The sequence below is a fragment of the Aptenodytes forsteri genome, unplaced genomic scaffold (genome assembly GCF_000699145.1).
Source record: "Aptenodytes forsteri isolate BGI_AS27 unplaced genomic scaffold, ASM69914v1 Scaffold492, whole genome shotgun sequence".
In the NCBI taxonomy this organism is placed as follows: domain Eukaryota; kingdom Metazoa; phylum Chordata; class Aves; order Sphenisciformes; family Spheniscidae; genus Aptenodytes; species Aptenodytes forsteri.
In genome coordinates this window covers 1,303,690-1,331,019 of record NW_008794172.1, presented here as the reverse complement: position 1 = coordinate 1,331,019, position 27,330 = coordinate 1,303,690, and the positions used below count along the sequence as shown (strand labels likewise).

Here is a 27,330-nt window from a genome sequence, read left to right as displayed (position 1 = left end):
CAAATCCAAGACTTGGGGAATTTTGTTAACAGTGCAATAAAAATAACTTCATAGTGTTACAAGGAAACATTAAAGCCTTTTTTGTGTTCTGCTCTTTCCCTTTTAAAAAAAATACAGACATTGTTTCTTTAAAAGGCTCCATCTGCAAATCCCATTAGATGTGCATATAAGGTTTCGGATGATTAATAGTTGCCTGCTTTGCTTTGGTTGGAGGGACTGAGTGTATGTACGTTAACCCCTCCCTCCCCTCTCTCACATTTCACTTCACAAACTTGTCACTCTCTCCCCAGCACAGTATTTAAAAAGTGTTTCGCTCATGTCCAGCACTTCACAAGGAAGCAAGCTTCAGGCCTTGGGAAGCAAGTCAGGGCAATCACTGCATAGATCTGGTTGCTGTTTTCCAGTCGGGACAATGAAGACGTTTAGAAGAGTTCCCAAAGTAACAAATCTGCAACAGCATAAAACCCACAAACAAACTGTTGTTTAGGGAGGAAATCTATTCCATAAAATTTGGAAGATTTCCCCTCTGCTCCTCTTCTGATTTTGAAGCCTGAGCTATAACCAGCCACGAACACTGGAGTGTGGACAGGATTGGAAGCAAATGGATCCCACCAGCAGCAGCTGCATGCGCAGTCCACAACCTCCTGCCGCACTTTGGGGGTGCCTGCGGAGCACCCATGTGGATGTCAGCACAGCTTCAGGGCTGAACCACTACCCACCAGCACCATTCTCCTTCCATCAGAAATCAGATTTTGCTACTTACTCTGATTTCTCAACCTCCTGCCTGGTGACTGCTCCCCATAGCTTCCCACATGAGGAGCGGGCATTTGTGGAGCAGCACCCCTCTTTCCAACACTCTGACTGGCATTTTACAGCAACTGAGGCCAGAAGACGACTAAATCCAGGATTGGCCTTGGGTTCTGGGGAGTCAGAAGGCAGCAGCCCAAATGTAGTGAGTGCGGCAGTGGGTATGAACGAAGATGATGAGGTACCAGTAAATACTACAAATGAGACTGAGAAAAAGTCATCCAAAAGAAAAAAGGAAAACTCAGGTAGGTGATATGAAATCAGGGTTGTGGGATAGTACAGGCTATAGAATGAGAGCACCTGTAAGATTAGGAATTAAGAAATAAAGCTAATGAGGAAAACATTTTGTAATTCTTGACTGGGGAAACTTAAACAATAACAACACTGAAACTAAATGGCTTATTCTTTGATGACCTCTGGTGTTTGTATTTCACTCCTGCAGATCTTGTTTACTGAACCAGGCATTTTACTCACCAGCACAATGCACATTTGCTGTAACTAAACAGGAATCACATGGCATGTATACACTGAGCTGAAAGTCCTAGGATATGGAGTTATATATTGCATACCTGCCATTTGTCCAAGCATAAGAGAATGGCAGTCAAAGAGCAAAAATCCCTCATCTTGAGCTGCCTGTGCTAGTTGGAAATGTTTTACTAGGATTTTGAAATACAAGATGCAATGTCTCCCTTTAGATGTAAATTCTATTTGACCTCACTAAATATTAAATGTTTTTACCTCAGAACAGGAGGTACTAAAAGTTTGCCCATCAGTACAATGTCCAACAATGCAGCAAATGTAGATAGTTTTCATTGTGTCATCCTAGCTAGCAAAACACATTCTTTCTACAGCGCAATATTCAATAATTTCATAATTATATAACCTCTGATTTGCTGCTGTCTCAAATCCAGGAATGTGAAATATGCATAAAATTGTTTTCTCCTAAGGAAGCTGTTAAAAATTAAGATGCTTATACACATTCATTTGCTGTAGTATTCATTTACAAGCTACAGCGTGCTTTTTCCCACAGCACTGCTATGAGGTGGGGAATATTTTCCAATATCCCCATTTTACAGATAGAGAACACAGAGATAAAAATATTTATTTATTTATTTTTAGGTTTTACAGGTTGGCTACAGAAGAGCCACCTCTAATCCAACTTTCATTTCTCCATTTTGCAATTTAAACAACAAGCTTGTATTCGTGCTCTCTCTGTCACACAATTAGTCCTAATCTCACTCTCTTCCAATATGAATAGTCTGTCAGGGAACACATAAAATAACTAATATTTCAAACCTCATTATGCCCAGAATCTAGTTTACTCCACTCAGTTATGTGTTTTTATTTTGGAAACCCAGCTTTGTAGAATTTAAGTTCATTTCTATTGAAAAAGCATGTTTGGGGCAAAAATTTCCCAAAAACCCAGATGCAAAGAAGTTAAAAAAAAAAAGTGAACAATGCTTTTATTAAAACATTTGCTAGTCATAGGTAAACAGCAGATTTCAGTATACTCAGATTAGAGGGATATCCTTATTCTTAAAGAGACTGATTCCAAAGCACATCTCCCTGTTTTAAGTAGAAGGCAAATGTTCTTTCTATTCTCTATTACCAGCACCCTTGACGTTTTCTTTTCATACTTGCTGCTGTCCCATATACTTTTCCTTACAGGGGAGCTGTAAGCAATGACATCACTGAAAGGTATGGTGATTCCTACCTTCTAGCAACTGTTGCTCTCTGTACAAGTTGTTACTCTAGCGAATGCAGAATAATGAAAACATCCCAAGGGGGATTCCGTGGCTTTTCATTTCACTCCCTTCTTTGCTTACCAGGCAGCAGATAGAATTATTTGATATCCCTCCTGCAAGCTTTTCCTTCCTTCTGTCCCCAGACAAAATAAAACAAATGAGGGGAAAGTCTATGAGCAATTTTATTGTGATTTCCTTCACTTTTACACCAGTTCCAGAAATGCAACTGGACATATCACATACTGATTGTTTATTCTAAGTGGAACATAAATCTTTTCTCTCCTCTTGAGAATTTTCCTTGACTTCTTTAAAAAAATCTAGGTATCCAGAGCCTTCTCATCAGAGATTGGGCTAGTAAAGAAAAATATATTGAAATCACTTGAAGACAAAACCTACAAAATAAACTATTTTCTTTCAGTTGGTGCCTTATCCACCACAATTTTACCTGAACTACAATATAGATACAGCATTACCATGATTTGTACTAGTGCATGCAAAAACCTGTGGTTCTTGTGAAGACCCTAGTTATTACAAGATACACGGTGAAGATCTTGGAACATGGCTCTTTGCAGAGTATTCTGAGAAAAGTCTAAAATAAGCATATTTCTCAGACAAATAAGCAGAATGGTGTAAAAATAATAAAAAAGCTTGTCAATCTTCAAAACTTTCTTTGAAGCATGGATATATTAAAAACATTTAAAGAATTGCTTTGTTATGGCAATAACAGTGGCATCTACTACAAGTACTTGTGGATAAAGATGCACACACCCTTCCCTTCCTCTACAGACTTTAGTTATTTAGATGCCATATCCAGTCTTGACTTCACAGGCTCACCAAATGACCTGAAGATAGAAGTTAACCTAGTGATAGCTTTCACAGCTGCCTCTGCTGTCCATCCACAAGCCACAGCCATTAACATTCTGAAATAAAATTTCAATAGAGTTTGTCTGACCTGTTTGTACTAAATTGTACTTGCGTTATTACGCACTTGAAGTCCCCACATCTCCAACAATAGTAATATAATACATAATAGAATTCAGACAGCTTTATTTTATGTGAATGAAACAATACAGAATGTTAGTGAGGTTGCAGTAGAAATGAGAATGTGATAACAGTACGTAATGACTCCCTTAACAACATTAGACATATAATGTCCTTGACTGAAGAATTCTGGAAAACTTTGTATTAAAATGTGTAGAGCTGATCTGAATTGCCGCCTGCCAACCTTTTTCAGTCTTGCCACTAACTATAAAGAGGATTTTCTAAGCTTGCGATTCCCATTTGCAGTCATGGTGGCATAAAAAGCAGTAGATAGGAGTAGATAGCAGGTAGCATCAGATAACCTGAGAAAGACTCAAAAGCAAAGTACAGGCAAGTTCCTGATCAGTTTGAAGTGGTCTGGGTGCAGAACATCATGTGTCATAGCCCTCCGTATGCACCCTCCATTGAGCATTATTCCATGAGGTGCACACATTGAAGTAACTTCTGGATATTTTATCATCAGCTGCCAAATGAATCCACTATTTACGAGGTCACTTTACTTGGCCAATGTTCCTGATAGCTTTCAGAATTTTATGTTCCATAACAGCAAAATCTACCAGTGTCTTACTACTTGATTTAACCACCACCATGCCCTCAAAGTCTTTAGTGTGGGGAAAAAAGTAACACTGTGCAGATGTTTCGTATTTTTATTTTACTTTCTTCTGCTGAGGGAAAAATTGCAGACATCAACAGTAGTTTGCAGAATAACAAACACCAGGTGCACTGATCTGAGCTGTGGATCACCACAAACATCTAACAAGCAGGTAGGATCCTCCACGTACAGGCATTAGTGATCCCCATACTTCTGTGCCTAAGCTGCTCTCTGAGCAATGCAAGTACCCTCTATGGTGCCAAAATCCTGTATCTGCACAGTGCAGAGTCCTTATGCCTTCCTCCAAAGCATTGTTTACTGGCTATTGTTAGTAGACCAGTTCAACCCAGTGAGGGAGAGTGAGTACAACTTCATGAGACCAGATTCTGATTCAGTTATGCTGGTCGTAAGCACAAAGCAAAGCCAACTTCTGTTGACCAGCTCCAAATGGTGAATTTGGCCCATTGTTTTGCAGGGAATGGGTTGCCTCTTCATACACATAGGAATGTAATAGTGTCTGACACAGTTTTTGTTTTGGAACATTTATAGCTTAGGAAGATGTACCATTTGGGTTCCTACACATATTTTGCTGCAGGCCTGGGAAAAGGCAGCTGTTCAGTTCAACCACACTATGAAACTGGTTGGGATCCTGGAAGTATGCATGCTTCACAGCAGAGACACAGATCTTCCTGTGATTCCTGAGCAGCCTTTTTTTTTTTTAAACTGGCAGTACAGTAGGAAAATCTTTCCAAGCCGATTTGTCCTTTCACACAACATTTGCCATTTTCCACATTCTGTTGTCAAAACTCTGAAGTAACTAGGCCCAATTTCCACTTTTGGAATATCACAAAACCTCCAGCCATGAATAACCATATGTCTCTTTACAACACCATGTGGCACACAGCCTGGATGACAGGATCCAAGCTACACATCCTGCTTTGTTCCCAGAAATACTTAGCTACTTAAAATTATTCACATTGCTTTTTGGAGATGAAGACTGGTGAAAGTGCCCCTTAGAAAGGATGTTCTTCGCACAGGGTTAAGTAGTGAGCTCACGTGTATATTCAGGTTGCATTAGCTATTTTTATAACAGGTTAATTTGACAGAGGTGGCTTTAGTTCCTGCAGTGTGTTATTTGCATTGGAGAGCTGCTTCACTCCTCCACACGTTTGCTAGGGGAGCAGAGACCCAGGGGGAAGCCCTTGAGACCAAGGATCCCAGAAGCTGATATCAAAGTTCCCAGCAGGGGTTCCACACTTCAAATCCTGCTTCCTCACCACTCTCTCAAAAGTCACATTTGTTAGCCTTTGGGAAATATGTAATGGTGTGTTTGTTCAGTAAGAGATAAGAATGAAGGGGATTGTACAACTATGGGCAAAAGCATGAGGAGAAACTTCTGGGGTTTTGTTTTCATACTTTCCCCAACTTTATTTGTGGATTTTTGAAGTATAAGTAGCAAGAACAATGTTAATGTAAACAAGACTAATTTCCTTGAAATACAGAGCAGTACAGCTGCAGCATGTGATACACTGGTCCCTGTGCACATTGTCACTAATGAGAGCTATGTTTGATTTCTCTATTTCTGATGGACAGAGCTAAGATCAGATTGATCATGAAGCCTACAGCCACACCTGACAGATTTTTCCAGCTTTATTACTTTGGCAACCAAAGGGACATCTAGATGCTGCTGCTGCGTGTCGTGCTCATTGCTACCATTTTGTATATAATTTCTATGTAGAAATATTATGTTAGGACTTCATTGCATACTGGTTACACACAGAAATTAAGTAATTAATCCTCAACATACAAAAAACCTACTAGCATCTTCAGTTCAGGGAATCTAGCCAACCACTGAGGCAAGAGGGGAGAAAGAGTCAAGGAACTTGTAAAACTGACTCCCTGAAAGATTGACAGTTTGGGCTTTGCTTGCTGAAACAGGGCATTTTTCCTTGCATTGCTTGGAGATTCTTCACAAGCACCAATTTTAAAAATAGAGGAGAAAAAAGAAAAAAGAGAAGAGAGGAGAAGGAAAAGAGAGGAGGAAAAGAGAGGAGGAAAAGAGAGGAGGAAAAGAGAGGAGAAGAGAAAAAAAAGATTGCCACAGTCTCAGGCAAAGTCAGTTTGTGTTTGCTTTTTAGCATAATTGGTACAGCATCCCTTTGGCTATGGCTTGAAATTTGGCTTTGAAATATGACTCTTGACCACATGGCAGCCCAGTGCACAAATAGCAAAGAAGTTTTTCAGGGCAGCACAGTGACAAGGATGATACTGAGGCCAATCATGCACACAGATACCAGATCTCCTTGTAGTTTTCATTTAGCAAGGATTAGAAGCAGCTCAGTCTGGAGCATCGTGCGCCAATTCAAAGAACACTGGTTCTCTGGTGTTGCTTGTTTTACCATGTTCCTGCCCCCCCTGCCCTGCCAATTATTTCCAGGCCATATGCTAGCTTAGGGTGCTTACTAAGTGATTTTACCCTATGCCCTGCACCAGAGGTCATCACCATGCGCTCATAACACATTACACATCATACACACAAAGTGCTAGCTTTGCTGCCTGTTGCTTGGTAGATCAGGGGAGAGTGATAACATGTATATAAGGAATGAAAGTAAAGATGTGGGGAAGGAAACTATTTTGATGCAATGATAGCAAGGAATGAGAGCTTCCGTCCCATAGCTACTCATTTCTGACCTTGCACAGCCAGGCCTGTGCTTCTGCAATTTTGACAACACACCCCTACCTGACTCTGCGCTGTTGTCCTCTTGAACCCAAGACTGACAACACGGCTAAGTCATGCTGAGCTGGAGGGGACATAACACAAACTTCTTAAAACTTCCACTGAGCACTTGAATTAGTAGTTTATATTGGACCTCTGCAATACACATGTTCACACAGATCAATGTAACTGCAAATTACACAACACGTGTGCTTGCCTTTCAGAAACCCAGAACTCAAGCAACAAGGGAGAAACAAGCAGCAAATCACGGAAGGAAAGGACAGCTTTCACAAAGGAGCAGCTACGGGAGCTGGAAGCTGAATTTGCCCACCATAACTACTTGACAAGGCTCAGGAGATATGAGATAGCTGTGAACCTGGATCTCACCGAGAGACAAGTACTTCCTGAATCCCTGCCTCCCCAGCTTCTTCTTCCTCCCCCACAACTTCTCCCTAAAGCTAAAACCCAGATATGTTACTCGAGGGTGTACTTTTGCAATGGCACAGGGGTATTTTAATACAAAGCCTCCACATTCTTTTAAAACACATTTGTTACAAATTTCTGTAAGTAGTTAATAAATGTCATTATGTTTATCTAAACTAAAGACACATTTGGGAATAACTGATATCTACTGAGCTGTTGTTTACCACCACTCATTGGTACATACTGATATGTCAAAGCTTACAGATGGAATATGGATATCACCTTAGACTGCGATTACCAGGGAATTATTAGAATGATATATGTTTGATACATGCATTCTTCCTGGGTCAGGTAGTATTTTGAGGTGATAAGGAAAGACAAAAATGCAGAGTTTCATGGAGAGAGATATTTCTGTTCTCTCATTGTGATCTCAGTCAGGGTTTCCTTATCAAAGCTTAGTGGACAATAGAGGAATTGCTCAATTAAGTGAAGCAAATTACAATTCCTGAAGCATTAGATTGGATGGACTAGATGTTAAAAGACATTAGATGCACTGTGCCCATTGGATTGACATGCTTAGTTGATATAAAGAGAGACTCTAGGCAAAGCACTTGTACTACATTTGTGGGTCTCAGAGCAATATCTGCCTGGAACAGTTTAGAAAGAATTGTTCCTGCCTCTGTTACAGAGATGGATTACTTAAACTTGTGAGGTTCTTTTCACCTTTTCTTCTAGAATTCCACAAAACATCTGTCTATTGATACACACATATATGCATAGATCTGCTTATACAGCTCAGATTGAGGCAATAAGTAATTATTTCCTTTTTATCACCCAGGTCAAAGTATGGTTTCAAAACAGAAGGATGAAGTGGAAACGTGTTAAAAGCGGGCAACCAGTGTCCCCACATGAACATGACACAGAAGATGTGGACTCTGCTGCCTCCCCCAGCTCTGACTAGTCCTTGCAGCAATGGGAGAGAAATATGGAGAAAGTAATTGATCAGAAAGTGGATGCAACACTGCTCCGAGTCAGCTACACCATGAGATGATCCTGCTTGCAAAACCTGTAGCCCTGAGTCTTTAAAAGGTGTATGATGCTTTAGGTTACAGAGGCAATTAAAGAACGCAGGGGGAAAAGCCGAAGGAGAGCATGATTTTTATTTTTGTCTGAATGAATTTAACTCTCTCTGGAATTGTCTTACTACCACAGATGTGTCTTCAGAATAAAAGCTAACAAACACTGAATATAAAACAAGAGTAATGTTGTCTAGGCTCCCAAACACTCAGAAAATACAGGTTGTCAGTCAGCAAGAAAGGGTTCAGCAAGTGATAATGCAACTGTATTCTCATTCAACCATTCCCTGGTCACATCTACTCATTCTGCATTTGGACTTGACAAGGCACATTTTCCTTGTGCCTTACTTTAAGAGAAATAAATACTTTGATAGTCCCTGATTTTTCTTGCAATATGAATTGAACACCTGTATGGCTAGGCAGTAAGATTACAAAATAAAAATTTGAGACCAAAACCATATACACAGAATTCTGCTTACCAGTTTCAGAAGAGACGGCTTTCACATTGACAGTCCAAGAGGACAGGTGCCTTGTTGATGGCAGCAATTTGCAGAGGGACATTTTTTCCAAGCTTACTGTAAATCCTGAAATTAAATTGCTAGATCTCAATTTCAAATATTTTTTCAAAGCAGTCATTACCAAATGTCACAGCAAATACAGCAGAGATTAAGCCCTCAACATAATAGCTAATCACTATTTTGTTTTGAACATTTAAATCTATTTAACTAAAGGAAAGCTACTGTTTAGTGCTGTATTTCTTTTGGATTTATGGAATCTCTCTGGAAACTCACGGTTTTCTTTGCGAATTTGGGATTGTCAAGAGAAGCAGAAAACAATGTTATCTGCAGTGGTTTAACTGAGTTTACCGTCTACAAATTCTTGTTTCATTTTTCACTGGAGACAAAAGTTTCCTCCAAATAAACATGCACATGTGTATATTTAAATTATGTATAAAAACATCTGTTAATCTAGGTATTGTGTGGATTTACACTCATTACTTACTGTCTTCTAAATCAATATCTGGATTTATGAAATTTACAGTTAAGTAACCAACTTAGCCCTTTTTGCAGACTTCCCATTAATAGGTTATTTTTTGTGATTTTTTTTTTTTAGTGTTTGCAACTGATCAAATATTTCATATAAATGAATAGTAACTGTGCTTTTCAAAACACGTAAACATCTTGTGTCTTTGATCACCTCTGCCTTTGACAGGGTTTGAGGACAGCGAGGAACTTTACCAGCAATCTTTAAAGCCACTAAAGCTGACACAGCCAACTGCCCATACTTCTAATATAAATAATATGTAAAAGAAGCTTTCCAATACAGAATCATAAACTGCCATGGCACCACCAGAAATCTTAAGGACACTTCCACTTGAAATTACCCCCCCTTTCATCCAAAACTTTTAGTAAAACAAATTATGAAGTTTTAGAAAAGCATAGTGTCTGTTTCCATTTCTTTTGTATTTTTATTTAATGTACAAATGCCATATTTTAAACAGAAATTTACACTAGCATATCACATTATGACTATTGAGAATACTGAAACTTCGGTTTAAATATTTGAAAGGTAACCATTAGTTGCGGCTATGGCATACTATCTTCCTTTCACCTTACTCTGATGCATCTTTATTGGGGTTTAACGCGGACGGCAGATATGCTGGATATAAAGTTGGATATCTGGATGATATGTTTATAAAGTTATCTGTGGTTAGCCCACTTGTAAAAGACCTCAAAATAGATAAATATCAACTTTTTTTTTGGAACAGAGATGCTGTATTCTTTTCAAAGAGCTGATTACTGTAACTACTAGAACAAACAATCACAACCATCCATTACATTCCTTCTTTAACATTTCCAAGCTCTAACAGATGAAAAAATGAACAGTTTAGAGTATATATGTGTGCAAAACCAATTAAAAATAATTATTTTTTAAAAGAAATTATTTAAAAAAAAAAAGAAACTTGAGAAGTGAAAAGCCATACAAGGTATTTTCCACTTCAAACCAAACCCAGTAGGTGGAATGGAGAAAGGACAATCTCTCATTAAAAAAAGAGTCACTAAATGTATTATGTATTTGACAAACTGAAGATTGAGAATTATTTCAGTCTTCCATGGTGACAGTGAAACATCAGGATGTCCTTACTGATGTTTATGCAAAGGGAAACAAGGGCCTTGCTTTGCAGGACATTCCTTACTAGCTTGAGGGACAAGGCGCCTTCAAGCCAGCCCTCTGCAGCAGCAGCAGCAGCTGCTTGCCACTCACCAACCAGCAGGATAAGGGAGCTAGCTGTGTTACTGTATGGTTTCCCACACCATACTACTTGCAACATGCCTACAACTCTTACCCACTATGAACAGCCCCCCCCCCCCCCCCAAAAAAAAAAAAAAAAAAAAAAAAAGAGAGAAAAGAAAACTGCATCACTGATGTTTCACAGGGCCTCTACACAAACTATGCTGTGATCACAGCATGGATGCAAACTTATGTAAATCCTGTGACTGTATTCACAGAGGGGTATTCCCATTACTTCTCAGATCAGCTAGACAGATATTCAGCAAGCACTGTTACCCCTGAGGAGTCCACCTATCTCTCTGCAGAAAAAATGTGCACTTTGTCACCACAAGCTTAAATGAATGCTGCATTTAATGTAAACTAATAATTAATAAATAATCAGTTAAAATAATCAGGAGTATGCATGTCCTCTCTCCGAGCTAGACCTACCCATGTCTCTTCAGATCTTTATGGTAAGGAAACACTACCCTCAATTTCCTCCCAGGACATTTGTGTGTGAATGGTACGATATTTTGATGGGAGATCTTGCAGACAGGAAGTTACGGCCGGATCCCAGTTACTCCAGCAGCATTAAGCTGAGGTGTACTATGACAGAGCACTATTATTTGCGTTACAAACCTGATGTTAATAATAGGTTATTAACCTCATTATTCAGGTTACATAAAACTAGCAGGCTAAAAAAATTGCCTATGCACAGATGAGAAGAAGCTACAGTTTACTGTAATTTTAAGAGCAGAAAACGTCTACAGCTCTGCTTAAACCTTGGTGCCTTCTGATTAAGCTTCTGACTAAACTCACTAGTTTAGCTCTTGGCAAACACTGAAGAAAGCTGTTTTTATGAAGAGCTCTGGTGCTAACTCAGGCATCCTACCCTCATCTCCAGGAACACAAAATACCGTGGGGCGGGAGTTCTTTGTTACTCATTTCCTTCTAAGCTCTTAAGCCAATTACGCACTGTACATCACCTCTGCCTCCTCCCTGTTATGGTTAGAAAGTTTGCAAGCTGCAGAAACAGCTTATTTTGTGATGAAAACTTTTGGGCTCTTGGCTACCAACATAAACAAAAATCAGCTCCTCACCCAGAAAGAAGGCTAATAAATCTTCCCTTTCAAGGAAGCTGTCAATGGTAGTATATTGCATCCTAATTCACTTAAAAGCTAGTCAATGGGATCTCGGTCCGTACCCATAATTACAGCTCCTAAACAGTTCTTGCTCTGTCTTTTGAGAAATAAGGTACGAGTCACCTGTAAGATCATTTTATGCTTAGGCAGTTTCCGCATGAAACCATCTGCTTATTCTAAGACTTTAGTGTTTTGCGAAGGAACATTTCACTCCTGACATCAAAGCATTTGACCCTGAACCTCTGGTGCCAAGAATCTTTCAGGCAAAGTCTGTCATCTGGGAGCAAAATCTCTGACCTGCAATTATTTTTCGCAGAAATACACATCAGGCTTTATTCTCCTCACAGAAGGGAAGTAAGCTACCTGGGGATGTTTGGCAATGCTTCCTATGCCTGATTCTCAATAAATAATCTGAGCACACAATCACCCACATAACATTGGAAAGGTCTGGCAGCTCTTCCACAGGAAGCACATGCAGGCAGAGAAGCAAGATTTTCTTCCCATATAAGGCCAGTGCAAATAGCCCACAGGGAATGGGGATATCTGTATAAACACAAAAATATGTGCTGTAGCCCTTTATATCTGTGCTGCCTCTTCTAAATACAGGAAGAGAAGCACTTTCCTTAGAGTCATAGATTTTATGGGCATTTTGTCTACCTAGCCAGACGCCAACATAGCGTAGGCCCTAATTTGTTTTACATAGTTTCTGTATCTCATGACTCCTCTGTTGTTAGCCCTCAGTTTCTCTGCATCTTTCTACAGCATTAAGCTAGTGATTTTTCCAGTCAATGGAGCTATTTGAACAACTTAAAAATAACCCAAAGATGACTAAGAAAGCATGTACTCATGTATGTGTACACTTGACGAAGTCTTAGACAGGTCCACAACCCCACTAGAAAAACTTTAGATGGTCCATAACTTTAAAAGATCACTGATTTTCAATGTCAACTACACCATCGCCATCCCCACCCCCTACACCCCCTCCAGCTAAATCAGCTTCGTAGAGATCAGGAGTCTTAGCAGCAATGGTATGATTTTAGAAGACGATGCTACTATGAATTCCTGATCTAGTTTTCTACCTATTGTCTAAGAATACCATTGCATGATTTTTAATAGAGTAAACTGCAGATCTAGACTTCTGTGATGAGCTCTCCAACCCATACGTGAATAAGTATTTACTCGTTTGGGTTTTTTTAATGGTGTCTTATATGTTATATGATTCAAAGCACACAGATAAAGGGCCTTCCAGCAAAATACATGATTCCCTATTATTCACTCTTGACAAATTCCCTTGAGAAAAGAGATTGAATTTTGTACTTTGAGACAATAAAGTTAAAAAAAAAAAAAGCACAACTGCAGTGCAGACAGATTAACCCATGGTAGTTCAATGCCCTGTTAAGGTAGAAGGGAAGCACTCCAAGCTTGCTAGTTTTGTTATTGGTACTACATTGCAAGGACAAGACTTGAAGTCAGTCATTTTTTGGCCGGGTTACGCTTGGGAGAAAGTCTCTGGCTATTGCCTGGAGTTAGATGGTACTTATTCAGGAGCTATGTTTCTGGAAATTTGAATACCTGAATGAATATAGAAGCTTGCCAAAGATACAACAAAATATACAAGCTATTGATTTCAAATGTCCTGGTTATTTTTATTTATTTACTTTGGTCATGTTTTAGGTCAAAACATTTTCAGACATATTACAGTTGTTTCATGAAGATGCTTCAGTGAAATTTTACAACAGTAATCACTAGTATTAATAAAATAGATATGAAGCTAGTAACAGTTAACTGTCAGTATAGCTGAATCTGTGCACAGCTATGAAATTACTATACTATTAAATTACAATCCCTCTGTAGAAGTTTTCATGCTGGCCTCATCTGTTAACCCTCCAAGTGTTTTTTTCAGAGCTGAAGGTTGTCCTTAAACACCTGAGACAAGCTTATATTCAGAATATCTGTTTCAAAAGAAAAGATCATTTCCTTAGAAATGCAAGTATAATGAAGATTGCACAGAAACAGCTTGGAGAAAATAACTCCTCAGAGTGGAACAGCATTCTGGTATGTTTCCTCTGCATGTATGTCTTACCAGGCTGTTACTATTATCAATTAAATGCAAGAAAATGATTTGTAAAAGAAACCTACTGCATCCTAGATCCAGACACAAAAACTGGATTTAAATATGTGCCAAAGTGCAGCTATGCTTGGCTATATACCATCCATCTCATGCCAAACCAGATGTCTGCAAGGCCTTACTGTCATGCCAGGAACTCCAGCAGTAACAAAACGCTCTTCCCCTCTTTTGCTTTCCTGCAGCACAGATGTCTCATGAGAGAATCCTGTCTATGTTGCAGGGTAAACCAGATTCTTCTATTTACTGTCTGTTTTAGTACAGGAGCAAGTTGAAATCCAGCAATAATGAAGGACAGGTATTCTTCAGGAATGGGAAATAGGGTAGATGGCCCATTGGAACGTATTTTCAATGGTTTGATGAGAGCAAATTCACAGTAACAATTTTGTTTCTTTTTTTGCTAGAACACATATAATTACCAAAGCTCTTCTAGCCCCTGAGAGCAACCTGTCCCATGTAGAGACATACTCAGCAATCACTACCACTAAGGGATTGTGAAAAATTACCTGGTCCATGAAACAACTGTGGTATCACCAGAGTTTAAGGAAGTGACAGATTGCTATTTTGGAAACAATTTTATTCATTTCTGAATAGAACAGGGCTTTGGAGGAGCTGTGTGGCAGTTTTATGTCAGCAGGCCCATGGCTAGCCTAGGGAAGAGGTTTGTGCTTTGAAGAATTTCAGCTCATAGTGCTTTGGCATTTACTGCAGAGTAAATTCTCTCCCCAATGATTTTCTGCCATCACAGGGTTTAAACACCTTGCACATAATGCTAGAAGTAGCAAAGTACCAGCCAGTGACTGACTCAATGTGTTTTGTCATTTTTGTTCATCTTGTTTGGTTTTTTTTCCAAATATTGCTAATTGCGACTGACTGATCACAAACATCTCATGCCATTTTAAACAACACTCTCCCAACAGTAAGCGTATCTACTCAAATAGCCTTATAGTGGACAAGAACATCTACAGTTTCCTAGGTAAGACCCTTGAAGCTCCAAGCAGAAAAGGTGCTACTATACACTTCATTTCAGAACTAGTCTTTCCAAGATAATCTTGAAATTGCTGATATGACTAGTGTGATTGTTATAATCCGTGAACTGGCACCCTGTTGGGGAATTTCCTACAACTTTGTCATGTCAATAGAGTTATAGAACGGTTTCGGTTGGAAGGGACCTTTAAAGATCACCTAGTCCAACCTTCCTGCCATGAGCAGGGACATCTTTCACTAGATCAGGTTGCTCAAAGCCCTGTCCAACCTAACCCTGAACAGTTCCAGGGATGGGGTATCCACATCTCTGGGCAATTTGTTCCAGTGTATCACCACCCTCACAGTAAAGAATTTCTTCCTTATATGTAATCTAAATCTACCCTCTTTTAGTTTAAAACTGTTGCTCCTTGTCCTATCATTACAGACCCTGGAAAAAGTAACTCCTGCTGCTGCAAATCTCTGTCTCTCTGAGAAGTAGCCGTGCTCTGTTAGGATTACAAGCTGGTGAAAGGCCTAAGGAATGGATACTTGCTCACAACTGCACTTTTCACTGAAGCTGGTAATAAAAGGTGTCCAATAAAAACACGACACTTCCTTTTTCATAAGGTATTACTTAAGTGGATATGACTGTATTTCATTATGGAGACAGCAAAGCAAAAATTTAGAAGCAACAGCTCTGTTTCCCTTCAAACACTTTTTAAAGCTGTGGCATATCCTTGCTAATGTTTGTTAAACCACCTGCTCATACTTTTCCTTGACAGTGTAAGAGGCAAAGATTGTGGAGGGAAGAGTTGTGCACCCCAAGGGTAAAACTGTTTGAATTGGCTGGCTGTAACTCAGAGAAAAGCTGTGATACCTTCTACATCTCCTCCAAGAGGCTTATTGCAAGGGTTGAGAAAACAAGGTACTAAGAGAGAGCAAGCAAGACACATCTAGTGGCTGTCTGGCTGTAGGATTTGCTCAAGCAGAACCACTGCTCTTTGTCCAAAGACATTTGTGACCCTTCTGGGGCAGATAATTATTCCCTTCCCCTTGTGCACAACAAGTCTGAACCAGTTACAATCACACGACTAAACATTCATTACCTGCCTTTCCTGAGCTGCTTTTCCTGTGACATTTTTCTCCTATGTAGTAGGTACTAAAGTTGTGGAAGACGGACAATGTCTCTCTTTATCATGTAGGCTATCTAGTACTGCATTCAAGTGGGGGGGGGGGGGGGGGGAGGAAAGAAAGAAATTGGAGAATGTTTTTTGCAATGCATCCTCAACCCTGTACAACTAGGGGTTGAGCGGGCAATCCAGAGTCCCTTTGTAGCCGCCTGTGTTGTAGTGGCTACAACACTAAGAGGGCCACAATTTGGCACTACAGCCTCTAAGCATCTCCTGTTCTAAAGCCACCCTCAATAACAGGGTCCCAGATAGTTTGACACTTGCATCCTGGGTCTAGTTTAAGATTTTAAGATAAAAGACTACGCTGTTTTTATCGTTTTCAAGCAAAGTGGAGCTATTTGGGCTGGAGTTCAGTTTCAAGCTGTGATGTGCCAGCTCCAGCTATGAGATTTCTCCTGCTAATTAATTGCAACAGAGACAAATCTGATTTAGTCTGTATGAAGTTGTGAGTAGATCATGAAAGTATATGAGTTGACATGCAAATTCAGTCACACAAAACTAAATGGTTGTGAGAGGACCCTGCATTCCAGTTGGTTTAATCTAGGGAAACACCAGTCATTTCAAAGATGAACAGGTAAATGTGGCATCATCTATTTGGGATTGATTGGTGGAAGGGTAAATAGGACTACCATAGTTCTACTTTTAAGGCAGTGTATCTTCTAGAAAATATAGGATGGTGCAGCTCCTCATAGCAGACCAACCTAAAGGTGGTAGAGCTTAATACGGCTACTATGGATGGACAGAAGAGAATACACATTACCTTTTTGAAGCTATAATATTTATATTATGATCATAAAAACCAGCCAGTCTTAGGATGAGGACAACAGGGCAGTGCAGACCTTAGCAAGTCTCAGAGAATTCTAAGCCAGTCCCAGGAATTTATGGCAAGTGCCATTTTCCAGAAGCCTGAGACTGTTCTCCATCTTGAAAAAGAAGCTAACAGAGATTTGTCAAAGGAAATTTTTAAAAAGTCCAAAAGGGCATCCAGAAAATGGTCAAGATTAGTGTTTTGGTTTCCTATAAGGTTACACTTGACTGCTTGCTCTCTAGTTTGACCTATGAAGTCTCTAATAAATCCTCAGGCAGTTTATCTTGCAGACAAAATGAGAGAAATCATACCCTCCCTCACTGAGCCAGCTGTTCACATTTGCGTGGCAGAATTTTTAAAAAGTCCAAAAGGGCATCCAGAAAATGGTCAAGATTAGTGTTTTGGTTTCCTATAAGGTTACACTTGACTGCTTGCTCTCTAGTTTGACCTATGAAGTCTCTAATAAATCCTCAGGCAGTTTATCTTGCAGACAAAATGAGAGAAATCATACCCTCCCTCACTGAGCCAGCTGTTCACATTTGCGTGGCAGGCATATGAGCTTTAAGAGGTTCTCTCTCTTTTGACACTATAAACAAAGATAAGCAGCATGGGTGCATTGCCGGGTTGACTGCTTGCTCTCTAGTTTGACCTATGAAGTCTCTAATAAATCCTCAGGCAGTTTATCTTGCAGACAAAATGAGAGAAATCATACCCTCCCTCACTGAGCCAGCTGTTCACATTTGCGTGGCAGGCATATGAGCTTTAAGAGGTTCTCTCTCTTTTGACACTATAAACAAAGATAAGCAGCATGGGTGAACATTGCCGGGTACACAACCTGCATAACCAGCCTAAGTCATCCCCCAAATTGTGAGTTCTGAAAATGAGCAAATGGAACTCATACCTTTTCCAACATGCTACTTTGACACATTCCCAAGAACTCCATACTATGCTATCAGAGAGAGGATAGTAGTCACAAAATAAATATAATGAAAAGAATGCCAACTATGAAGGAAACCTGTGAAAAAAACCTGGGTGCTTATTGTTCTATAATAATCTGGAGATGCAATTTGTCAAACAAAGTAAAATGCAAAGATGCACAGCAAAAGCACAATAGATATCTATACATAGGAATACATATCTAGACAGAGAGAGAGCGTGCACACAAAAGGCATTTGGTATGTGATGACTTCTGGAATTAAGATGAATCCAATCTGACAAAAATATCAAAATCCATATTTCACAAAAAACCCCCCATCTTATTAAAAATCACTTTGAATTCTTTAGATAAAAGCAATTAAGTTGGCATTTCAACTCTTTCTTGTGACCTTTAATTTCTAGAGAAACATCATTGCAGCACCCTGTTTCAACTGTTTGGAGCATAAAGAGATCCTTTCAAGATGAGTTACACAAATCTAGGGTAGCCACCTGTATGAACGTTCCAACAACCTGGCCTCTCCTCATTATTCAGTGTTACTCTTTGTGCTGGCAGCCTTTATCTGCACCATTTATTGCTATGGTAAGGTGGGTCTCTAGAGATGCACTGACAATGCTAGCCTAAGCTCCTGTGACAGGAAATGCTCTGGATCAGGCCTGACAAGGCAACCTTATTTTACTGAGTAATGAGATGGAGAGGAGTCCCACACAGGATATGGCTGTGTTCTGTCAAACTTTATTTCAGTGTACATCTTGGCCAAGACATAAGCTAAATCTTTAGTTGTAGAGAGTTACTGTCTCAGCTGTTGCATATTTAGTTTCTGCACATCCTTTCTCATCAAACTAGGTGGTTAGTGTTGGATAAAACGGTGCCAGCTTCGACAAAGCACACAGCTTATGGTTATGCCACAGGACCATTGATTGACACTGTAAACACTGCTAGAAGAGCTGTGTCTGAATTCTCAGCTTAAATGATAAACACAGGCAAACATGCTATAGCCAACTATGCATGTTGTGCTGGTTTTGGCTGGGATAGAATTAATTTTCTTTACAGTAGCTAGTATGGGCCTATGTTTTGGATTTGTGCTGAAAACAGTGTTGATAATACAGGCATGTTTTGGTTACTGCTGAGCGGTTCTTACACAGAGTCAAGATCTATTCTGTTTTCACACCGCCCCACCAGCGAGTAGGCTGGGGGTGCACAAGAAGTTGGGAGGGGACACAGCCGGGACAGCTGACCCCAACTGACCAAAGGGATATTCCACACCATATGACGTTGTGCTCAGCATATAAAGCCGGGGGAAGAAGAAGGAAAGGGAGGACGTTTGGAGTGATGGTGTCTGTCTTCCCAAGTCACCGTTAGGTGTGATGGAGCCCTGCTTTCCTGGAGATGGCTGAACACCTGCCTGCCGATGGGAAGTAGTGAATGAATTCCTTGTTTTGCTTTGCTTGCGTGCGCGGCTTTTGCTTTACCTATTAAACAGTCTTTATCTCAACCCATGAGTTTTCTCACTTTTACCCTTCTGATTCTCTCCCCCACCCCACCGGGGGGGAGTGAGCAAGCGGCTGCGTGGTGCTTAGTTGCCAGCTGGGGTTAAACCACGACACATGTGCACTGAAAAGATACAAGCAACCTATGCCTTCTAGAGGAAGCTACCACTGTTCTTCGATTAGCTGTGCAATATTAGGAGATAATGTAGATGCCCCAGATAGCATGTCTAGATATCCCATACAGTTTAGAATATCCTATATTTTATTGTCAAATCCCACAGTCCCTATAAAAGCAATCGCGATACTGCTTTTTCCATATCAAGGATTAATAGATATCTCTTCTAGACCTAGCCGAGAGAAGCAGGTATCTTACACTAATAAACAAATGATGCAGCAATTCTGACAACACATACTTTATAGCTACTGAGTGTTGTCTGTATAGATGATCTGTGCCAAGTGTGGACAGAAAGGGAAAAATCTTTAGCATATGGGTTGAGTCTGTATACAGACATACATATGTCTGGTTGTGTCATGTGAGAGTGTTGCCGTGCAACTCCCCTGGTTGGTGTTTCCTTCTTACCCATTATCAAAGCAGTCCTGCAGTTTCTTTCAGAATTAGAAGCTCTCCCTTTCCACCTCCTAAGGCCAAGTATGGTCATGTCTTCCTGGGTCTAGGGGAGTGACACCAAACATTAATCTCTGCTGAGATGCTGCTCTGCTGTAGAAACAACAATATCTGCCAATGTAATGTGGACAAAAATCTAGTGTGCCATTTTTCTCTTTTCACTGGGTACACCTTATCACGTGGCTAGAAAAGCCTAATGTTTTGTTAAGGAGTGCAAAGGTTAACGCACACCAGATGGCAGAGAAACGTATTTCTGCGGAAGCTGGAGAAGTGTTCCGCTGAAAATACATCAGGCTGGAAATCTGGGGAAGAATGATCAGAGGTTTCTCAGCATTTTGCACAGGAAAAAAAACTGGTCTGAGTGCAAATCATTGAAAGCCCTACTGCCTCTTAAAGGTCTCTAAAGCTGCCATGTCTCATGGAACATCACATATGTTTTACATAACACATTGGTCTATGGGCAGCTTGAGAATTTGCATGTGCATGACACTGTGGAGACATGTAAAGCCCTCACTTAGGGCATTGTGCTAGCTGCTGAGCTCACATGCAGCCATTTTAGCTTTACAAAGAGAATAGTGGAAATTATGCACTCCTGTTTAGCAATGACTAGATTTTTAGGGAGAGTGAGCCATTATTACTGACATGAAAGCAGTGGTCTTGGGGATGGCCAGAGCTCCACTTGAACACCTTTATCTCATGCTTCTACTGTCACCCAAAACAGACTTCCTCCCCTCCTAGCCAAGGACTCCTATGTTCCCACCTTTCAATTTCTTCCCATTCAACAGATGAAACAGGTCTGGGGGCACAGAGATGTCATGCTGCTCCCTGCTTGGCACACATCCCAGCTGGCACACAGGGTGCTGCAGGAAACACGGCTGCACCTAGAGCACACAGGTGGCACGTGGGGTATCTGATAGCTATTGAAAGTGCACGTTTCTCCCCCAGTTATCCTCCAACCTCCCACCCTGTCATGAGCTAATGAGGAGAGTCCTTAAAGTCCCCACATGTACAGTCCTCCTGACTGGGGGGGCATGGTGTGACTAACAAACCAAACCCTTCAGTTCACACTGTCTGGAAAACAAGACAGTCCTTTTAGGAAACACTTCACAGCCAGAGATTTTGACTGGGTCATATTCTACATGAGCAAAGCTTACAAATCCTACTTCCAGTAGAATTTCCTACACACGAAGACAAGCACACACAACGGATCAGGGCAGCTTACAGAACAGACACACAATTTTTCAATTACCCCACTTTCTTCCCCTGCCTCTAGCAGTGCTCATATAAAGTTTCATCAGCCGCTATCTCATATTTTGGGTAATTCCCTTCCTTTGAGGAAAGTGTATAGCCCCTTCAAGAAATATTATATGTCTGTGTTAGTGACTGGACTCTGAATACTGGATCCATGCAGCACTTCTAGGCAGATAGACAGGAAATCCATTTTCTTCCAGTGATTACAGTAGAAGGGCTTCTATCTGACTGGAACTTGCCTGGTGTGGCTGTAAAATAATCTCAGCATCAGGCTATCGCTTTTCAGGCTATATTTGTGAATTATGATGGGGCAGTTTCCACTGCAGTACTGGGTATGGGCAGGTGTCTGCAGAGCCCTACAGCTTCTTTTCCCCACCCTCCCCCACACACAATGCCACATTGTTTTAATTTCTACATGAAGAAAGGATTTTCATACAGGACCAGACTTTTCCACCACTATTCCCTCCCTCTATACTGTAATTTTTTATTTTATTTTTTTTAAATAACTTTTACACAAGGGTAAGCAGCTGGTTGTCTGGAAGCTCCCTTGGGAACAGATTGCAAAGAGATAACGGGAGTGAGTAACAGAGAGGATGGTGACTTCATACCATGGAGGTTTGAGTCCTGTTCCTCTCTTTCCTTTTTAAAGAAGAAAACATTTTTCAAACCTCCCTCAATCATGCTGTGGGTCCTTGGCTTTGGAGCAGGAAAGAGACATGTGAATTGACACTTAACGCTTTTTTACAGCCTTTAATTTTTAATTCAGTGAAAGATTCTGATGCCCCACACATACCCCATGATAATCTGTCACCCACAATCCCACATGCAGAGTATTTCCTACACTTGGGAATTTATCACCAGGTGAGCGTTAGCCCAGCAATGCTACAGTGAAGTCGATGGTGGGAGAGACACCAGAAAAAGGATTGTTTCCTCCTTTCAATACTCACCACAAACATCCTTACAGTTTTATACTTTCATCTACTTTTCGTTCTATATTTCTATATTTCGACTCTTTTCTATATATCTACATTTCAACCCTTTCCATTCTATATTTCTCTCATGAGACATGATAAAGAAAAGTGATGTAACTGATGAGGATCTGTGCACAGTTTCCAATTCAGAAAAAGAAAAATCTATCAGATCTAATTTCATTGCTCCATCCACTTTCCTTAGCTACAGGGAGGGAGGAGGACTGACCTCTGGTCCCAGTGTCAGGGTCACTAACAAATCTGGCCAGGAAGTTACTTTCCAGGGAAAAGAAGTATCACTCTCCATGACAATTATTCACAATTGTTTCTATCTGAAGTTAATTGAAAAGGAGATTCTGGGAAAAAGTGTAGCTCAACAAGCTGAGCTTCATTCAAGTGTTTTGAGATTTCTTGCTCAGGTAAAGTTCTGCTTGCACCCAAGGTCAGCCCTACTCTTCTTTCCTTCAATGTGACTATTCTAGGCTAACTTCAGTCTATGCTTGTATATCATTAGCTGATTTTTGCTCAAGGAATCTAATTTAATGTACTCAGACCTGACTGCCATCTCCAGCTTTACACATCATTAAGAGAGGAAATAACGCAGCATTTCCATGAAATTTATGTCAGGGAAACTCCTGATTGTCACACAAAGCTGGAAGCAGGCCTTCAAACAAGGCAAGAGCAAGAAAAATAAAGAATACTACGTTCCCAATAAGAAAGACCCAAAAGTTGCATTCCCTGATTATTCTGCTTTAAATGTTCTAATGGTTGCCACCCTTATTTGTGACAGGTGGAGTCCAGAACAGAACCCAAATGCAAGTATGAGAGGAATCTACTACTAATTTTGTCCTCAGGCAGGCAGGTTCATATGCTACCTTGTCCATGTCAGCCCTTGCGGTTAGCAAGCCTCACAGCTCCTCTGAGCTACAATTGACACCATAAGCACTTGAAACACAACAGGGCCTGCCTCAGGTGCTCACTGGACATGCTCAGCCATGCAGGTACTATGTGCAGTGCATCATGGTTGCTGGGCATTTAAAGATTTGCTTACAGGCATGACCAATGGGACTGTGTATAGCCTGTACTAGGACACACCGGAAAGGAGGTAACAAGCCAAACAGAACAGTCTGATCAGACCTGGCAGGGCATTCTCACATGTTGGGAAGGAGAAAGACAGAAAGTTTAAGAGAATTCTGGCATTACATAGCAATAAGAAAAACTTTTTAAAAAGCAAACAAACGGAACCCTCATTTTTAAGAGCTTACACTCCAGTACCAGCATAGCTCCTTTTCTATCTTTCTGCAACAGCACTAGCTCAGATGCTCCTTTATGTCGGATTTCTCATGAACAATTATCAATATATTCTTTTTGTACGCTTCACATCAGTTTTAAAATATATTATAGGATCAGTCTTATACACAAGAAGGAGAGAAGGACAACAGTGCCTCTTTCTTTCACATGGTGTGTGGTTGGCTGCTAGCTGCAAAGATGGTACCTCTCCCCTAACTGTACAATAACTGCTCATCAGCCCTGCCAGAAACAGCAGAGCAGAGCAAAGGCAGCTGTGTGCAGCTCTAGGAAATGGCTGGGGGATTTAAAAAGGAAAAAAAGTTATGTCAGACATCACAGAGGAGATGGAGGAAAAGAATCTCCATGAAGGATTTTGCAAATAGGAAGTAAGGAGAAAAAGAATTCCAAAATACACTTGTAGTCATAGGACTGTTTTAGTTTAAACATTTCCAGCATACATTGGATACATATGTATCCAATGCTCTATTCTATGCATTCTACCAAGAAAATGACACAAAGTGTAAAATAAGGCTTCTTATTTAAAAGGACTAGTAGCATAGACTTGTGTCAGGCTACTTGCTGCCTTCAAGTGGCCTTAATTTAGCTGGATTGAGTTACAGCAAAATTGTTATAAAGTTCTTTAAACTATCACCTTAAAAAAATAAATCTATTAAAAAGAGAATTAAATAATGAGATGAGAAATTGTCTCAGGGAAATATTTTAGGCACATCTCTCCCTTGTTTATTTGCAGAAGAAAACACAGACACAACTGGAGTATGTTTTACATTACACAACATAACGGTTTGTGGCATTCCTGTCTTCACTGAAGACATGTTTATACTGTTAGGTTCCATTATGAATCTGTTTAATATCCTGTGAATGCTCAGAGTCCTTTGCACACTCCAGGCAGGAAGTCTTTAGTGCGCATACTGAGAAGACATTTCCAACCATTCAAACATTAGATAAATAAGCATGAAAAAAGTCATTCTACTGCAATAATTAAATTCTTCTTGTGCTTTTGCAAGATTTCTTAGAGAACAAGCCTCCCAGTTCTAGCAGAGTTGTTCATAAAGTCTGAGAAAGCCATAAGAGAAACAAACTCAGTGGAAAACCTTGAGTCATTTACCCTTTGCGTTTTGTAGCATCATGAGATATTAGTTAAGATCAGAGCCTCACAGTGTTCAGCTCAGAGCAGGCCTTGTCTCAAAGGCATTTTGTCATTTAAAATAGGTAAGTATCAAGAAGAAAGCAAAAATAGTCCTATGTATCCTCCTTCTCTAACTGTAAAGTGGGGGCTTGTCCAATGCTGGAAGAGTGCTAGTAAGGGAACTGAGACATCTGGAGTCCTTGTCTGGCAGATCAAGGACAATACCATTCTTATCCTGATGTTATTATAAGGAACAACTCTACTCATCTTTGGGAGATCGGAGTCTGGCCCACAGCATCTCATTACTGCTTATACATAATAATTTCTTTTGTATTTCTTTTCTTTTTGCATTGTGAGAATTTCTCAGCCAGTAACAAGTTGAGAGAGCAGCTGGAGAGGAAGTTGTGCCTGAAACTTTCTAGAGCTGAAGATGAAACCACATGTAGGGGTCAAATATTCTGAGGCCAGTCAAAAACTTGTCCTTTGGAGACAAGCCCCTGGATGTTGAGAAACAGTTAAAACGGTTGCAGAGGGATCTAGATAGATTGGAGCACTGGGCAATCATCAATGGCATGAAATTTAACAAGAACAAATGCTGGATTCTACACCTGGGAGGGAGTAACGCTGGGCACAAGTATAAATCGGGAGAGGAGTCAGCAGTGTGCCCTGGCAGCCAAGAGGGCAAACTGCATCCTGGGGTGCATCAAACACAGTACAACCAGCCAGACAAAAGAGGTGATTATCCCACGGTATTTAGCCTTGGTGCGGCCTCAGCTTGAGTACTGTGTGCAGTTCTGGACCCCAGCATTTAAGGATGTTAAGGTGCTTGAACCATCCAGAGGGGGGCAACAAAGCTGGTGACAGGACTGGAAGGCATGTCCTCTGAGGAGTGGCTGAGGACTCTGGGTTTGTCTAGTTTGGAGAAGAGGAGGCTGATGGGCGACCTCATTGCTGTCTACAGCTTCCTGAGGAGGGGACATGGAGAGGGAGGTGCTGATCTCTCCTCCCTGGGATCCAGGGACAGGATGCCTGGGAACGGTTCAAAGCTGCGCCAGGGGAGGTTCAGACATGACATTAGGAATCATTTCTTTACCAAGAGGGTGGTCAAACCCTGGAACAAGCTTCCTGGAGAGGTCATCGATGCCTCAAGCCTGTCAGTGTTTAAGAGGCATTTGGACAGTGCCTTTAATAATATGCTTTAACTTTTGGTCAGCCCTGAAGTGGTCAGGCAGTTGGACTGGATGATCGTTGTAGGTCCCTTCCAACTGAACTATTCTATTCTATTCTAGTTGCAGTTGCTTCACCATCTTTTACATATGTGAAGAATATAACTCACCATTTGGAAAACAACGCAAGGGTAATAATGTTGGATTTGGAATCTGTGTATAACTTCAAATATGAAACTTGGCTTGAATTTTCACTTTCCTTCACAGCTGCTAGGGCCAACTTGACTAGCATTATTTTTAGGAGAAAAATGAGCTCTCTTTTTACAGTTTTCTCTCTGCTATAATTTCATTGTGTCTCTGCCAGAATCAAGGTGAGATGATGCCAAGAAAAAGGATGAGCTCATTGCATTTAATGGTATGAGGTTTCACAAATAAAAACTACATTACTCTGTTGAGAAGTAGACAATGGTATACAACAGGGTTAAAGGCAGGTAATTTTTGTTGGAAACAAAAGGAAAATGCTTTATTCTTCAGGTGTGAAGCTGGCTGCTAATGTTGAGAGTACATTTCTTGAAATGCTAAATAACCTATCCCACCACTTGCCAGACTGGCACACCACTCACTAATGGCCATATTTATCTGTCCTACAGCTGCTTACGGGAGAATGATGTTCAAACGCACTGAATGTTGGCAGCTCTGACTTGCTTTCATGACATTTGTTCCTGTTTTAGATAATTTGAAATCAGGCCATTGCTGAAGTCAGTGAAGATATAATTATAAGGGCATGTGAGAAGACAACACATATATTTCAAAACGCACCTGTGTACTTTATACACAGATTAAGCCTCAGAATTTAAAGTCTGGTCATGAGTGTAAATGCTGCAGTGCTTGAGATGCCTCCATCTCCATTGCATGCTACTGGCAGCACTGCAAGCTGCTTTTCTCTTGCTCTAGGGTATCCATTGGGCTTTTAGGTGCAGAATTGCAGAATATAGACCATGAGTGTGTTCCTTAGACTATCTGGGGCTTTGCAAGAAGCTGTTCAGGCACAACAGGAAGAAGGTGGACTGGGTGCCTGCTTTGATTGTTTGCTAGGTACTGGAATTAGTGTTTAAGTGCATACTCCTGCGCAGCTCAGCCCCTGCTCTCGTCTCTGAGGATTTCCTGGCTGTGGTCACTTATGTCCTGTTACACATGTTAAACATTCCCTTTAAGGTTGGTTGTTCCCTCCCCAGCAGGGGTGGAGGCAAATGCAAGTGACTGGTGTTTGCAGACTAAGTTATGTGTTCAGATTTCTAACTTCCAACTGCCTGTGCAGCAGGTGAGGAAATGGTAGCATACAGCAGCACAGCTGTGTGTCAAGAATTATGTCAGAAAACACAATTACCTATTCACACTCAGCCTGAAATTATTCTAGTTTTAGGACTTGCCTATGAACAAATTACTTACTAATGCAAAATGTAAGCTTTATATTTCTGCCCTGGTTCCAGTTTGCAAAGGCCCATTCTGCAAAGGCTTCCTTTTTTCCATGCTTTGTAATGTCTATGCCATAACCAA

At 40.6% G+C, this 27,330-nt stretch overlaps 1 protein-coding gene across 1 annotated transcript; it reads left to right on the top strand.

Moving 5' to 3' along the window:
- The first annotated feature begins 304 nt into the window (after positions 1-304).
- MEOX1 (mesenchyme homeobox 1) lies at positions 305-8,597 on the top strand. The gene is made up of 3 exons (XM_009282993.2): positions 305-1,052; positions 7,126-7,298; positions 8,163-8,597. Exons 1-3 carry the CDS (start codon positions 602-604, stop codon positions 8,283-8,285), a joined length of 747 nt encoding a protein of 248 aa, XP_009281268.1. The 5' UTR covers positions 305-601; the 3' UTR covers positions 8,286-8,597.
- The last annotated feature ends 18,733 nt before the right edge of the window (positions 8,598-27,330 follow it).

Excerpts from the sequence above, each read along its gene's own strand:
- MEOX1 (XM_009282993.2), top strand. The coding sequence starts at position 602 with ATGGATCCCACCAGCAGCAGCTGCATGCGCAGTCCACAACCTCCTGCC. Across the intron at positions 1,053-7,125 it reads AAGAAAAAAGGAAAACTCAG|AAACCCAGAACTCAAGCAAC; the intron begins GTAGGTGATATG and ends CTTGCCTTTCAG. Across the intron at positions 7,299-8,162 it reads TGGATCTCACCGAGAGACAA|GTCAAAGTATGGTTTCAAAA; the intron begins GTACTTCCTGAA and ends TTTATCACCCAG.